Below are 14,113 nucleotides of genomic sequence, written 5' to 3' on the forward strand. Positions count from 1 at the left end.
TAAGAGGTGACATTCATAAGTCTGGGTTTTTCTGCATGCAGGAATTCTTTGAGCCTCCCAAAGAAACTCTTGCCAGCACCAACATGACAAGAACTATGAACAGATACAAGCTAGTAATTTCTTCAATCAGTTATGTTAATTGGGTTTTCATTTATTCAAGCAGAAAAATTTTTTTAAAAAAAAACAAAAAAAAACAAGCAGTGACAAATGACAGAAAATGCAAAGATTTCTGTCAGGACCAACGGTCTTTATTTTACTACTGGTTATAATTGCAGTCATGCATAGTAGGCAACAAGTAATAGCAGAGTTTTGTCTTTTTCATCGTCTAAATGTCTTTGTACAGGTCGGATTTGTCTTTTTTATGGTCCACTCTTGAGATTTACCCTACAGTTGTCTCCTAAATTTCCCCCTTTTTTGTTACTCATCCACTTTTGGTCCTATTTTGAACCAGGAAGAACCTGTCAGATATTAAATGGTTTAAAGGGATTGTGTGCAGACATTGCCTTGTGTTAAATCAGCATAAGAAGCAGTACAGCACAGAAAAACTGCAAGATTTATGCAGAAAATGTGAGGAATGGGGGTCAATCTGGCCATGCAAACAGTTGCCTCAAAGAAAAAGAAGGCTCATATATCCTCAGCACTAAGCCTTCCTTAACTACTACCACAAAAATAATGTGTCCCAACAGGGTAAATTGCATATTTTTGGTCATAAAACATACTGAAAAAGAACACACGCTTCTACCTGTTAAAGATAATTTTTTATTTGCCCAAATACTTGAACTACAAGGACATAAGAACACCCTCAGCTATAGAAAACATCAAATTCTGTCAAATGATGAGCAGTACAAACTTTGTAAAGCTTTGCTGTCTTAGATATCTCTATAAACCAACAGAAGGGAGAGAACAAACAACTAAAACAGGTGAATTTAACCAAAAATTCTCCCCCGTGAGTGAAAGACTCACTGGCCTCGGAAATCACAGATGAGGGTTTTGCCAAATTAAAGTACTAACAAAAAACAATAAGCACTCAATACAAAAAACAGTATTTACAGAAAAATTACAGTTTTTTTAAACCCCAAGTCCACTGGCAACTCAGTTCCCCCAGATCCCTTTTACAAACTCCCATCAGTCAATGTGAGCAATCACTTTCCGTTCCCCTCCCCCAGGTATTTAAATAGTCCACGCTGGTTTTGTTTCAGTCTGTGATGAGATTCATAATGGTCAAAATCAGTCCTAATAGTTGCCATGTACTTAGTCTGACCCAAAAATGACAGGAAGCCATCAGTCCATTTTCAGGTAATCAATGCGTGACAGCAAAGACCTTTGGAAGGAAAAAAATAGAGTCAACAATATCTACATTCATGGTGTTGGTATGATGTCCCCACACAGGCACATACATGCACGCTGCAGTCGCATCATGATAATGCAACGAAACAGCAAGAACAGCACAAATTAAAGCAAAGAAACACACACACACACACACACACACACACACACACACACCCTCATCTACAGTCTTGTGCATGCATGCACACTTAACTCACACTGAGGGACAGATTTACATTAAGTGCACACTCTTTTTGGGATAAGCATCAGACTAAAACCCAAACGGATTACAGTCAATACCATTAAAATTTCAAGATAACTTTAAAAATAAAGAACAGATGCAACCATTCAGTTCCAGATGGGATTAAAACAAACCTGGAAGCCAATAAACTGTAACTGAAACATGAAAGAAAAAAACAAATACATGTACTCTTTAAAACACCGAGTCACATCGAGCTCAAAACGCGGATCCCTTCGATGACAAAGTGCTCCTGTCGCACACTGGTCACATCACAGTGAGGCCAGAGCAAGCTGCTGGATTAACGGAGGATTAAGACTGACGGATTGACGATAACTTTCAGAAACACGGCGATGGATCCTGCAGCACCTTTTCAGCCCCCACCGGAAGTTAATGTTGTAAAATACGAGAAACAGTGGATGGAATGAGGCTTTTTTGACAATGTGAACACAACCTTTAGAACCGGATCTAAATTAAACGCAAATATAAAAGCCAATTACTTGATTAAAAAGTTTGACCTGCATCCGAAAGCCCAAATTTGTTATTTTTATGGTATAAAGATGAATATACTGCAGCAAGGTGACTGAAAATAACCATTCTTAATAGGTGTACAGACTCCTACACACCCAAAGAGCATGTAATCAACTGTTTTGAGTTTTATATTTGTGCTTAATTTAGATGCATTTGTAAAGATTCATATTTAGAGTAGCACAAGAAAACCTCATAATTTCATAAGATGATATCCACATCACTTTTACTTTAGCACTGTAAAGCCTGCAGCACTTTAAAACACACCCAAATTCATTTTCTTTTTCATGCAGATTAGTGTCAAAGGGCCTAATTACATCTGCTTCCATTCAGTCTTGTAAAATAATAAAACATTAAAGTCCAAATGGGGGGTGAACCATTTATAGGCACTGTAATCTTGTTGTTAAATGAGAACATGGGTAAGTAACAAAATCTGAAAAAAAAAAAGTTTTCCAGCAACAAAAACAGACATTCATAATGGCTTGATTTTTTTTTTCCTGAAAAAAATACCACCTCTTTAAGAACCAAATCATAAAATCTACACCATAAGTTGAGAATAGAGAACAACAACAATGTTCTGGGAAAAACAATAAAAAATTAAAAGGAAACATTCTGAAGAGTGCAATTTTTTCAGTACCCCGCACATCCCCCCCTCCCTAAAGTGATCCACCGTTCTATGTTCTTTGGCTCAATGAAGCCTGTTTACATCTCCTGCCACCTGACTGTAACTAACAACCAGAACTCTAACACTAACAAAACACTGAAGGGTTTTTATTTCACCCTACATGTTAAAACTCTAACTCTTAAACCAGATTGAAACCAGCGGCAGAAATGTTCATGACATCACCAAACCAGTGGGATGCTGTTGTTTTTTTGTTGTTGTTTTTTTTGTTTTGTTTTGTTGTTTTTTTTGGCATTTATGTGACCGTCACACAGCTGGGAGGAAGCTAAACGGATTTTGGAGATCGGGGCAGAGTCCGTCCTTGAGTACAGATCACCAGCAACATAAAGAGTGAAATGGATGAGGCGGTGCAGGGGCTCCCTCTGGTGGTGGGAGGAGAGCAGGGTTGGCACAGTGGCAGAGCTCCCTGGACTCTTGGCTCAGCTCAGCTCAGCGCTGCTCAGTTCGTCTCGGGGACGACGTCGGCCTCCGTCTCAGTCCGAATCAGAGTCCGACGTCCCCGCAGAGTTCGACTCGCTGCTGCTGTCCTCAGACTTGTTCTCCTTGTCCTCTGCCTCGTCGTCGTCTTCATCTTCTTCTTCATCATCGTCTTCTTCGTCGTCATCATCATCTGCCTCCTTCTTTAAAAAAATTTAAAGAATACATATTTAGCACGATTTTCTATTCTATAAATTGCATTTTTAGTTTAGAAAAGCATTTATTTCACATGTATCATTGTTTATAGTACCAGTATTGATGCAAGTAGATTTACACAGTATTATGCATGCTTAACATATATTGCAGTACATTTGACAGCCTTTATAGTTTGCCTTTTCTTTTAATGCCATTTGCTAAATTATTTACAATTAAACATTCAACCTTTCAGCTTAGACATAAAAAATAATATCAATAAAGATAGAAAAGTGAATAAAGAGTTGAACTGTTAGATGCAACAAACAGATGACATTATATTCTTACTCATATATTCTATCATATCAGCTTTGTCTGATCTAAAAGGTTATACCATCAGACCACTTTGTCCATAACCAGAAAATAAGTATCATGCTTGGACTTTCACAAAGTCCAAGCATGATTCTATACTTCATATATTATCTCCATTAGCTCATCAATTATAGGTGGTTCATCATTTTTCAGTTTTCATTTGCTTCTTGTCATTATCTCAAAGCAAAGAGCCGTTTTCACTCACGTCATCATCGTCGTCTTCGTCGTCTTCCTCGCTGGACGAGTCAGCCTCGGAAGAAGCCTTCTCCTGCTCATCGTCATCTTCATCTTCGTCCTCATCGTCGTCGTCATCGTCGTCCTCCTCAGTGTCCTATGATAAGAAAGATTATTAAATAAGGGTGCAACGAACAATTATTTTCATTACTGACTAATCTTGTTTTGTCCAAAACAAAGATAATTCACAAATTCAAAGATATTCAGTTTACTATCATAACGAAGGAAAGAAAACAAAGTATTCACATCTAACAAGCTGGAATCAGATAATGTGTACTTTGTTTCTTGTTGATTTATTGAATAGCTGACAATAAACAAGCATCAGATTAAAGATAAAACATACACCCTCGACCTCTACAGTGAGGGTACTCGTCGGTATGCTCTGTGCGGCATGTTGCTAGCATGGAATGAGTCCGCTTGTTCCCTTAGAGCAGGGGTGTCAAGCTCATTTTAGGTCAGGGGCCAAATACAGCCCAATTTGATCGCAAGTGGGTCGGACCAGTAAAATCACAGCATTAAGTAACAACTCCAAATTTTTTCCCTTTGTTTTAGTGCAAAAATGTACATTCTGAAAATGTTCACATCTAATGAACTCTCTTTTAACAAGACATTATGAACAACCTGAAATTTGTTAAGAAAATAGTGTAATTTTATCAATATATTATGCCTTAGTTTATCATTTGTGCATTCCAACTTACAGATCGCAGTTTATCTACAAAGGCACAAAAAGGCTTGTCAAGATCGAGAGATTATTCTAAGTTTACATCAATTTCCACATCTGTGTGGGAATCCTGACCACCTGAACTGACACATTAAAGTGGGAACAATTCAGGAAAGGGTTAAGTTATCCCCTGCCTTGTAAATGTATACAATTTGTACATAAAAAAAAATACAGAAAAGTTGTGGCAGTGCATGGAAAAACAAGGTTCCACCAAACAAAACTCTTTCACACTGAAGCTGCTGACTGACATTACATAGTAGAATGTTGAACATTTTGAAATATTTTCACAGTAGTATTCATTTTCACCTCTGTAATTTTTACACTTTGCAAAGTCATCATGTGGGCCGTATGTTTGACACCCCTGCCTTAGAGGGAAGGCTCGCTGCAAATCATTAGGAAGATGCTGTGATCAGCTTTATCCTCCTGTTTCCATCCTGATGGGAGTGATATATTTCAGGATGATAATGCTCCCATTTGTAGAGCACAAAGAGTCACTGACTGCTTCAATGAAAATGTTGTGAATCATAGGTCATGACCTTCACAGTGGCCAGATGGGAGATTTTGGAGCGTTCTGTCAGACGGCCCTTCCCACCCTCATCAAAACATTTTTTGGAATGTTTTATTCTTCCAGGAGAGTTCTGTTTTGTTCCTAAGAAGGTACATGGTAACCCATCATCTTACTGAGACACTTTACATTGATTTTCCTTTAATTCATCGCCTGCCTGTAGATAAATAGTTTGCAAACAGCTGATGGATGAGTTCTGTGACAGCAGACAAAGAAATTAAAGCACTCACAGATTTCTTGGACTTTGCCTTGGGGCCTCCTGGTTTTGCTGTATTTCTCCTTTTCTGAAACATTGAGGGAAATAAACAGTTAATTTAAAAAAATAAAAATAAAAAAAAAACCAAGAAACATATCAAAACCCCTTTCATAATTATAAGCAACATTCAATTCATTCAGACATCAAGCCAACACATTCAGATGCTGTCAGTTTAACCAAAAGAAATTCAGATTTTGTATTTTCTGGTTTGTCAGAACTCAATGCTAGCCACAGCCGAGTTAAAAAAAAACAAAACAAACAAAACACTTACTTGTGAATTATATTCTTTGTAAGTGTTCCTCTCTTGGGAAGACAAGCTCTGCGGAAAACCGAAAGCATATATTAGATAAGGATTTTTCAAGCACTAGCTTTACTTTCCCCTCTAAAACATTCAACCACCACTTCTTACAGCGAGCCACTGCTCCAGCTGGACTTTGTACTGCCTCTGCTTCTCCTCTGCGATCTTCTTGTAGCGATCTTTCTCCTTCAGCGGTAACCTCTGCCAGCGGCTGCCGATCTCAGCCATGCGCTCCTTCATCGGTAGGTGATTCAGCTCTCCATTGGACAGCATCTCCTGAGAGAACTTCTGATATCCATTTCTAGAGAGATAAAAATGAGGAAAATAATCGTCAGGCTTTAACTGATTTAAACAGGCAGCACAGATGAAATGGAAATCACAAACTCACGATGGTGGTTTCTTAGGTTCACCCTCAAACTTCATCTTCTTCCCTGAGGCAATGACGGCAGCAGGTGAGCGCATCTCACACAGGTCTCTCTGCAGAGGACACACGAGTCAGCAGTTAGCTCTCACTGGCACTAAATACAGATGGTGTAGATTTTATGAAGACTGCTTCTTAACCTCGTATCTTTTCTGGTCCTCTGCCGCCTTTTTGATCCACATGATCTTCTCTTTCTTCTCCATGGTGCTCCAGGTTGCTTCCATTGCTTTCTGTGCCTTTGGCCGGTCGTTCTGCAAAGCACCGGCTCACATTAAATACACTTCAAGGTGTGTTATTTGTATTTTCCAGTACTTGAGTCAAAGATCTGTACAGCTGTAGTTAAACTGTTGTATTTTTCTATTCTCAATAATCCCTCCAAATATTTTTCAGCATTAGAATCCCTTTTAACTTGGCTGTCTACATGTAAAAAATAGCATCTCTTGGGACACATTTATAGTACATATGAACTTTTATTCCAGTGTTAGAATGTGCTTTTGTGAGACACTGAATGAGTGTTTGGGTAGTCAGATTGTGAGCTCTTAGATTGTCATATATTCAAATGTTAATCATCTGTTAGTGATGAACTGCCTACATGTTTCTGTATTTATTTACAGAGAAACATCACACTTACATGTTTCCGGGTTACTCTTATCAGTGTTATACTAAAGTTAGATGTGTCTATTACACAACTTAAGTTGGGATTAGGGACTTTGAGGCTTCCTGAAGGGTGGATTTCTGTCCAAGAAAAGCAGGTTAAACTATGTGTACTGTCGAATAAAAAGGAATTCTTCAATTTCCTGCTCACTGTAAAAGCTATTACATTTCTGTTTTTTCTTTGAAAATCTGGATAAACTATGCTATTCTCCATATTTGACATGATGGGAAATTACCAGAACCAGAGCAAAGTGTTTGTTTTGTTATTTAAGCTAATGACAGCCATTGCAGTAGTCTTGAGATTCAAGCATACCTTAAATCTGGCCAGGTAGTCTCCTATAACGCTCTGTTGCCAGATGTCTTGTGCAGTCTTGGGCGGATCTGGCAGACGACTACGATCCTCCTTCTCTTTCTTTTCAGACTCTGCTTTCAGGACCGTTTCTAAACGTTTAAATTTCTCCTAAATCGCAAAGACAAGCAGAACATTAGAAAATATATTTAAACAATTGAATTACAAACTGTACACATCAGAATTCTTGGCTCCCATGATCCACATTACTGTTGTGGCATTTTGCTCATGACTGTGTTTTTTTTTTTTTTTTTACTGCTAAAAGGAAGTTTTTTTCCTCCACACTCTCACTCAGTACTTTCTCTAGGAGGAATTGTTGGGTCTCTTTCACTCATGTAACATTGGAAAGTCTTGATCTCACAATGTGAAGTGCACTGAGAGGATTCGTGATGAGAAATGGTGCTATATACAAATAAGACTGAATTTATCACATCAGATCGACATGTTACCTTCTTCTTTTCTGGCAGCTCGTTCCACATGCGAGCCAGGAGTCTTGTGACGTCGCTGTCAGAGAGGTCTGGCCTCTCCTGCTGCAGTTTGGGGCGTTTCTCTTCAGAGAATATGAACATGGCTGAAATGGGCCTTTTGGGTTTCTCTGGATTAGTCTACAAGGTACAGATAAGGGACATCAAGAAAAATATACAAAAACATCAAAGTAAAAAGTTATAGTTGTTACAGGAGATCAAATAATCAAACATGTTAAAAAAAAGACATCTGAACATAACACTTATAATAGTCCAATTTTACTTGATAACATTTGAATCAAAGTGGCAAAACACAATAAAAACGGGCTGGTTTTACCTTTGCTTTGGAGGTTTTCTTTTTCGAGGCAGGACTGCTGGCTCCGCTGCCCTTCTTAAAACCTGGCTTCTCCTCACCCAACACTCGCTGTTGCTCCTCCTCTGATAAACTCTGCAGATGTTCAAAACAGCATCAGAAACTCTCCCAGTAGCACACAAATGATTAGAGTGACAAGGGGGAACTAAGACAATAAGACTCACACTGAGAAATCTGTTCATCTCAATTTCATACTCCTTCTTTCTCTGAAAAAACAAACATGATTCTATTAGACAAGACTGAACGATGCAGATTTTTTTTAGCTGCGTGACTCGAGGATTCTGAGCTCACCTGTTCGCAGCGTTTCTGGTAGCCGTCCTTCTCGTTCTGTTTCAGCAGCTTCCACCGCTGGCTGCACATCACCATACGCTCTGTGCTGGGAACGTCCTTCATGCTCGACATCAGCTCCGCGCAGAACATAGAGTAACCATTTCTGAAAACATTTGTACACCACATGTTATGTCTAAATAACTCACTCACATTGCAGTGGGCATATCTCGCAGCTTACGGGATAGTTCAGGTGTACGAGCGGAGCTTTTGTAGGTGCGACTCACGGAGGAGGTTTGTCGGGTCGGCCGTCAGATTTGTCCTTCAAGTGCCTCTCTGCCTTGGTCAGAGTGGATTTTACAATATCCCCCTGGGTCATGTTTAACTCTGGGTGCTGCTGGATGTATTCCCGCATTGTCTCCTAGAATATTAGAAGAAAAAAAACACACAGTTAAAACAAATAAAAACATTTCAATACGTTATACATAACATATCACCAACACTGCTCTCTTACCTCATACTGTTTCTGCTGTTCCAGGGACTTGGTGATCCATTTGAGCCTCTTTTTGTCAGAAAGCTGCGTCCACTGTTTGCCAAGACTGTCTTTAATGTCTTTGGTGGTCGCCTGGTGTCAGACAATGAAAGTTAACATCTCTGGAATACCAAAATTACAGTTAAATAAAGACGCCGCAATCTGTGTGTTGTGAAGCTTACATCTGGGCGTGTCTTGAGGAAGGCTTTCTTTTCATGGTTGTACCACAACTGTTGGGGTGTCTTGGGCTTCTCTGGTACATTTGAGCCTTTCTTGGTCATGCTCTCCACAAGGTCTGGATGTTCTTCCCTGTTTATACACCATGAACCAACATTTAAGCACAAATTTTATCCCTTATGATGCTGTGCGTACATGTTTAATGCACCCAGAGTCATTATTAAATTTTAGAATTAACTCTCTGAACCCCAAAAACATGTTATCTTTTAAAAAAAAAAAAAAAAACAGCCAAAATTATACTACTTACAAGAGCCAGAAAGTTTAAAAACACAAGAAAGCATTGGATTTTCAAGGTTGTGACACCTATTCATTTGTTACTCTATTAGAATTTTTTTTTACCACATCTAAGCTTACAATTGTGGTATGTCATCAAAATCACTTTACTCTATAGGTCTCAGAAATTAGCAAAAATTATACTGTCAGGACTAACAAGTTCCTGTAAAAAATACAGAAATAATTTACTCGTCGGCACAACTGTGAAGCCATTACTGACAAAAATTCAGGAACTTTTCTGCTGTACTGCAGGCTGTTTACAGAGTAGATTGAAGACAGGTATCTAAACCAATAAAATTGTAAGTAGTAAAATGTATGTAGAGTCACCAGGACTTTAGTTTGTCATGAAAAATGAGCCCATGGTGAGGAAAAATCTGGCAGGAGCAAAAAACTGCAGAAAACTACTAGACCCAGAGTTACTACTAGGTTTCATAATTAAGTAGAATCGGAAAATCTCACCTGAATTTCATCATGCTATGCACAAAGGATTCTTTGTCTCGTAAGAAGTCATCAACATATTTTTTCTGTAGCCATTGAAAGAAAACGTTTTTGTTAGAATATCTGCCAAGCTTCATGGTGAAATGTAGCAGTGTTATCTTTTTGACTGACCTTCTTTTTGTCGGGCAGCTCTCTGTATTTCTTGGAGAGGATTTTAGTGAGGTCTAAGTTGCTCATCTCAGGGTGCAACTTGGCATACTTGGCCCTCTTTTCCATGAAGAAACGGAAGTATGGAGTCAAAGGCTTCTTGGGGAAATCTGGGTGTTTCTATATATTGTGAAGGGGAAAACAAGCAGAAAGACTTGAGCTTCACTCATACAGCTAGTTGTATATTACTGACAATAAATACTGGATTCCACTCACCTTTATTTTCTTGCCCTTGTATGGGTTCTTTATGTAGTCTTGAGCATCAACTATCAGCTCCGTTAGGGTCCTGAACTTACGAATCTGTGGAAGAAAAAGAAAATTTACAATAAGTAAGGGGAGCACTAAAGCTGGCTTTGAACGGACAATAATCAATGCAACATCAGCATGACTGTCTCACCTCTTTGGAGACCTCCTGCCACTTCTGTTTACACATCTCTGCTGTGTAAGAATTGAAAGCCACCTTCTGCCAGTCGAGGTGGGACTCTGAGGTTTTGTACTTAGTCAGGTCTTTCTGTGGCAGAGCAACTTTCATGGCTTCCAGCAGCTTTAAGAGATCGTCCTGCGCCCACACTGTAATGAGACAACAAAAACAAGACACTCAAATTAATATCTCATCCTTCCAAAAGGTACAAGAGACCTTTTGATTCTAAAATGATTCAGAATTTAGTATTACAGTGACCCTTGTCCCTTTTTATTTGTCTCTGGTAACACGGGGAAGATATTAAGGTTTTAGATTGTGTATGTAATACTTTGTAAGACTGGGTTTTTCAGCGGAGTTTCAGTAATTATTCAATTAGCTGCAAACTATTAAATTAATAGCAGACTATTATAATAATCAGTGAATCTGTGTTAGGCATTTTTAAAGAAATAAAAAAGTCTAAATCCTCTAGATTCCAGCTTCTTCTACACCGATCAACATTTGCTGCCATTTTTTGACTTTCTAAATATCAAACAACTGATCGATTAATCGCGAAAATAAATGACAGAATATTCTACAGTACAAATAATCAGAAATTGTGTTCCTAAACTTCACTGGAAAATGAATTTGTATCAAGAACATTGATGCAACAATGCAAACAAAGTCTCTCTTTGAACTTTGTTTGCATAGTAGTGGCTTTTGAAATGACAAAAAATGAATGACATGTGGCTTAAACAAGATTAAATGAATTTTGATGTATGTCACTACTTTTGAATCACCAATAATCTGTTGTTTTCAGTAGCTGACTCATAAATTCTGTTTGTCTTTTTCATCACACATATTTTTTACAGGGACCTGCAAAGTACATTAATACAAAGTATTACTGTCTGTTGGTTATAATATGCAGAGTTTCTTTGCTTTCTGTGGTATATAGGAATATATAATTGCTGAATCGCTGTGCATTGTTCACTGTTTTCATTGTGAGAGTTCAGTGAAGAAAATACTTCCATGATTTTCATTCCTCCTTAGTTAAAAAAAACCCACAATGTACTGGGTTTTTGGCTAAAAATCAGTGGCTAAAATCATACATTCTGCTTTATTCTGAATCTCAAAGGGTGTCACTGCAATACTATCTTTCCTACAACCACATTAATATAATGTATTACTGTTGGATTAACGTTTTCTTATTCTCTTCATTCTTCTGTTGTATGTAGGGACATAACTATTGAATCACTATTATTTGAAGACTGTTTCTAACATTTCTGTCTTGTTTATAAAATAACGGGATGTAATACTTTGTAATACCGGATTATCACAGGAAAAATCATAAATTCTGTTTCCGTTTTAATCTCACAGAGTGTCACTACATTAACCGATTTAATACAAGTGCATTAATATAGTGTAACAGTGTTGCAATGACATAGCATAAAGTGTGAGACTACTATAAATATTTACTAACTTATTTCCATGTAGAATTTGTGAAATAAAACAAAGTTGTTACTAAATCCCACCTTGGCCTTGAGTCGTTGCCTCCATTTCTCCATTCATTTGTGAGTGTACTTTCTTGGATCTGCAAAAACAACAACAAAAAAAGAATATTATCAAACAAATATCCTAAAATAACTTCAATCCTGAGCTAATCTGTAATATATAGGTTCATACGCATTTCTAAGAATCCGGAAATTATGTGGTTTTTAAATGCAGCATTTTATAATAATGTTATTTAATATGTATATTATTCATGTGATTAAAAGTGATTTCCGGAACAAGCGTGTTGTCAGTGATGATTTCCAGTCTTGGAATTTAAATTTACCTCGACATAATGGTTTATGTTCATTACACCGCCCCTTAAACGTTTACGCTACATGGTGAGACATAGGCTATTGCTTGTGACGGCTTCAAATCTCAAATAACACTGCGGAGGGCTTCAACTAGCACAACTAAAGCGGCGACAACAGGCGTCTCCGTCGAGCAAATTCTGCCAGCTGGATTTTTTTTGGCGTATTAACACTGTCCTTATTCCGCAACAAAAGTACCGTGGACGCACCGCAGCGACCATTTTCTCGCTCGGCCCGCTCGGTAATGGAGGATTTTCTGTCGGGAGCGGAGGTTGGGGAGGATCCACGGAAGGAGGAAGCGAATGGACGTGGACGGACAGGCAGCTGTAGGCGACCAGCTGACCACGGACGGGGGGATCTGCTTTCGGTCTCCGAGAAGGGGGAATGGTAGCTTGGAAGCACTGCAGCCAAATGCGCCACTCGGCAGAGGCGCCTCATCACCGTGTGGACGCGGATCTCGCTCCGCCATCAAACCCCATAATCTTCTCCTCCAATGTTCACCGAGGCAGGAGCTGGGAAACCCAAATAACACTCGAGTAGAGCTAATAAATATGTTTAAAGAGCATTTATCGAGCGGTTTGTTCGAGTTTTTTGCCGTGTTTTGAGAGCACAACCCAGAGCATTCTTCAGCGAGGCGTAGCCGAACTGAGCTCCAATGATGGCGGCTGCTCGTTGTTCGTCTTGTCCTTGATGGCCCCCAGCTCAATGTGGTGTCCACCGTGTGACCTAGCTGCGTTAAAACCGTCGATACCTCCGTTTATGTAACCGAAAAAACGCCATGTCGTGATTTCGGAGCCATTTACATTACATTGAGCTGAAATTTCGGTGGAAGTAGAGCATATGGAGGTTCTAAAAACGGGGCACCGAGGCGCTACACGACCAAGGGCAACGGAGAATGTAGCTTAAATCGGTCGGTTCTCCTACATATTTATCGGCATACATTTCCAAGAAAATATATTTTATACACATATTTAAGCTTCTAATGGATTTTTCTATTATCCCGAAGGGTTTTTACACATGCTGTGATCGGCTGGTGTTTACAAGAAATGGTTTTAAACAGTTAATGGCTCCCTAGCTAAAGTACGGGAAAACAAGGTTTAAAATCGAGAAGAATCGCGGCGGTTGGCTCGGAAGGACTTGCGGAGGTGAAGAGAGGAAAATGTGAAATGTTAGTTTGAAAACGTTATAGAATCGACCCCAGTTGGTCAATTTACGAGTCGCGGGTTAACAGTTGAGGATACGGTGCTTTAGAGTTAAACCACACCGACATTTGTCTAGCGAAAACCGGTCAAAAAAATGAACCCTCCGCGGCCGAGGGGCTCCTCTCTGGCGCGACAAACAAGCTCCAGATCCGCCATGCTTCAGCTCGACAAGGAAACCTACCGTGACAAGGTCCAATGGCGCACTGCAAACACAGAAAACGGGGCTTAAAGCTAAAGCCAGGGCGTTGCAGACTCCCTTCCCTCGATCCAAAAAGCGCACAAGCGAGGACGAGGAAGGCGGGTTCTCTCCCCGAGCTCGGTCCGTCGCTGTTTCTGGGCTAGTCGGTGAGAGAGAGAGGGGGAGAGAGAGGGCGAGTCTCTGCACGGTGAGATATTAAACCGAGATCCCTGATGGCTAACCGAGAGAGGCGGCTCGCTGTTCCGCCAACAGCCGCATGGAGGTCTCGGCGCGGAAACCACCGTGTATTCCCCCCTACGCAGATGCCCCCGGTTACAGCCGAAATGCTCACGTTTCGAGTCGGGAATTAGCTTAAAAGAACGGGGGTAATTTTATCACAAATAGTGCATTTACCTCCCGGTCCTACGTGCAG

The 14,113-nt window shown here is 39.6% G+C and overlaps 1 protein-coding gene across 2 annotated transcripts; it reads right to left on the reverse strand.

The window, feature by feature from the left end:
* Positions 1-745: 745 nt before the first annotated feature.
* On the reverse strand, positions 746-13,070 carry ubtf (upstream binding transcription factor). Of its 2 annotated transcripts, none has more exons than XM_023299479.3 (21): positions 12,276-13,070; positions 11,974-12,032; positions 10,442-10,614; positions 10,261-10,344; positions 10,009-10,164; positions 9,859-9,923; positions 9,072-9,198; positions 8,872-8,982; positions 8,645-8,778; positions 8,382-8,523; positions 8,255-8,296; positions 8,055-8,165; positions 7,703-7,858; positions 7,218-7,364; positions 6,391-6,501; positions 6,218-6,306; positions 5,941-6,130; positions 5,803-5,850; positions 5,506-5,559; positions 3,961-4,086; positions 746-3,391 (listed from the first exon to the last, which is right to left on the reverse strand). In XM_023299479.3, exons 1-21 carry the CDS (start codon positions 12,281-12,283, stop codon positions 3,248-3,250), a joined length of 2,277 nt encoding a protein of 758 aa, XP_023155247.2. In that variant the 5' UTR covers positions 12,284-13,070; the 3' UTR covers positions 746-3,247. The 2 variants fall into 2 exon arrangements, with proteins under 2 accessions (XP_023155247.2, XP_023155246.2); XM_023299478.3 differs by having other exon boundaries at positions 746-3,394; positions 12,276-13,066.
* Positions 13,071-14,113: the final 1,043 nt, after the last annotated feature.

The sequence above is a fragment of the Amphiprion ocellaris genome, chromosome 19 (assembly GCF_022539595.1).
Source record: "Amphiprion ocellaris isolate individual 3 ecotype Okinawa chromosome 19, ASM2253959v1, whole genome shotgun sequence".
NCBI classification, from domain to species: domain Eukaryota; kingdom Metazoa; phylum Chordata; class Actinopteri; family Pomacentridae; genus Amphiprion; species Amphiprion ocellaris.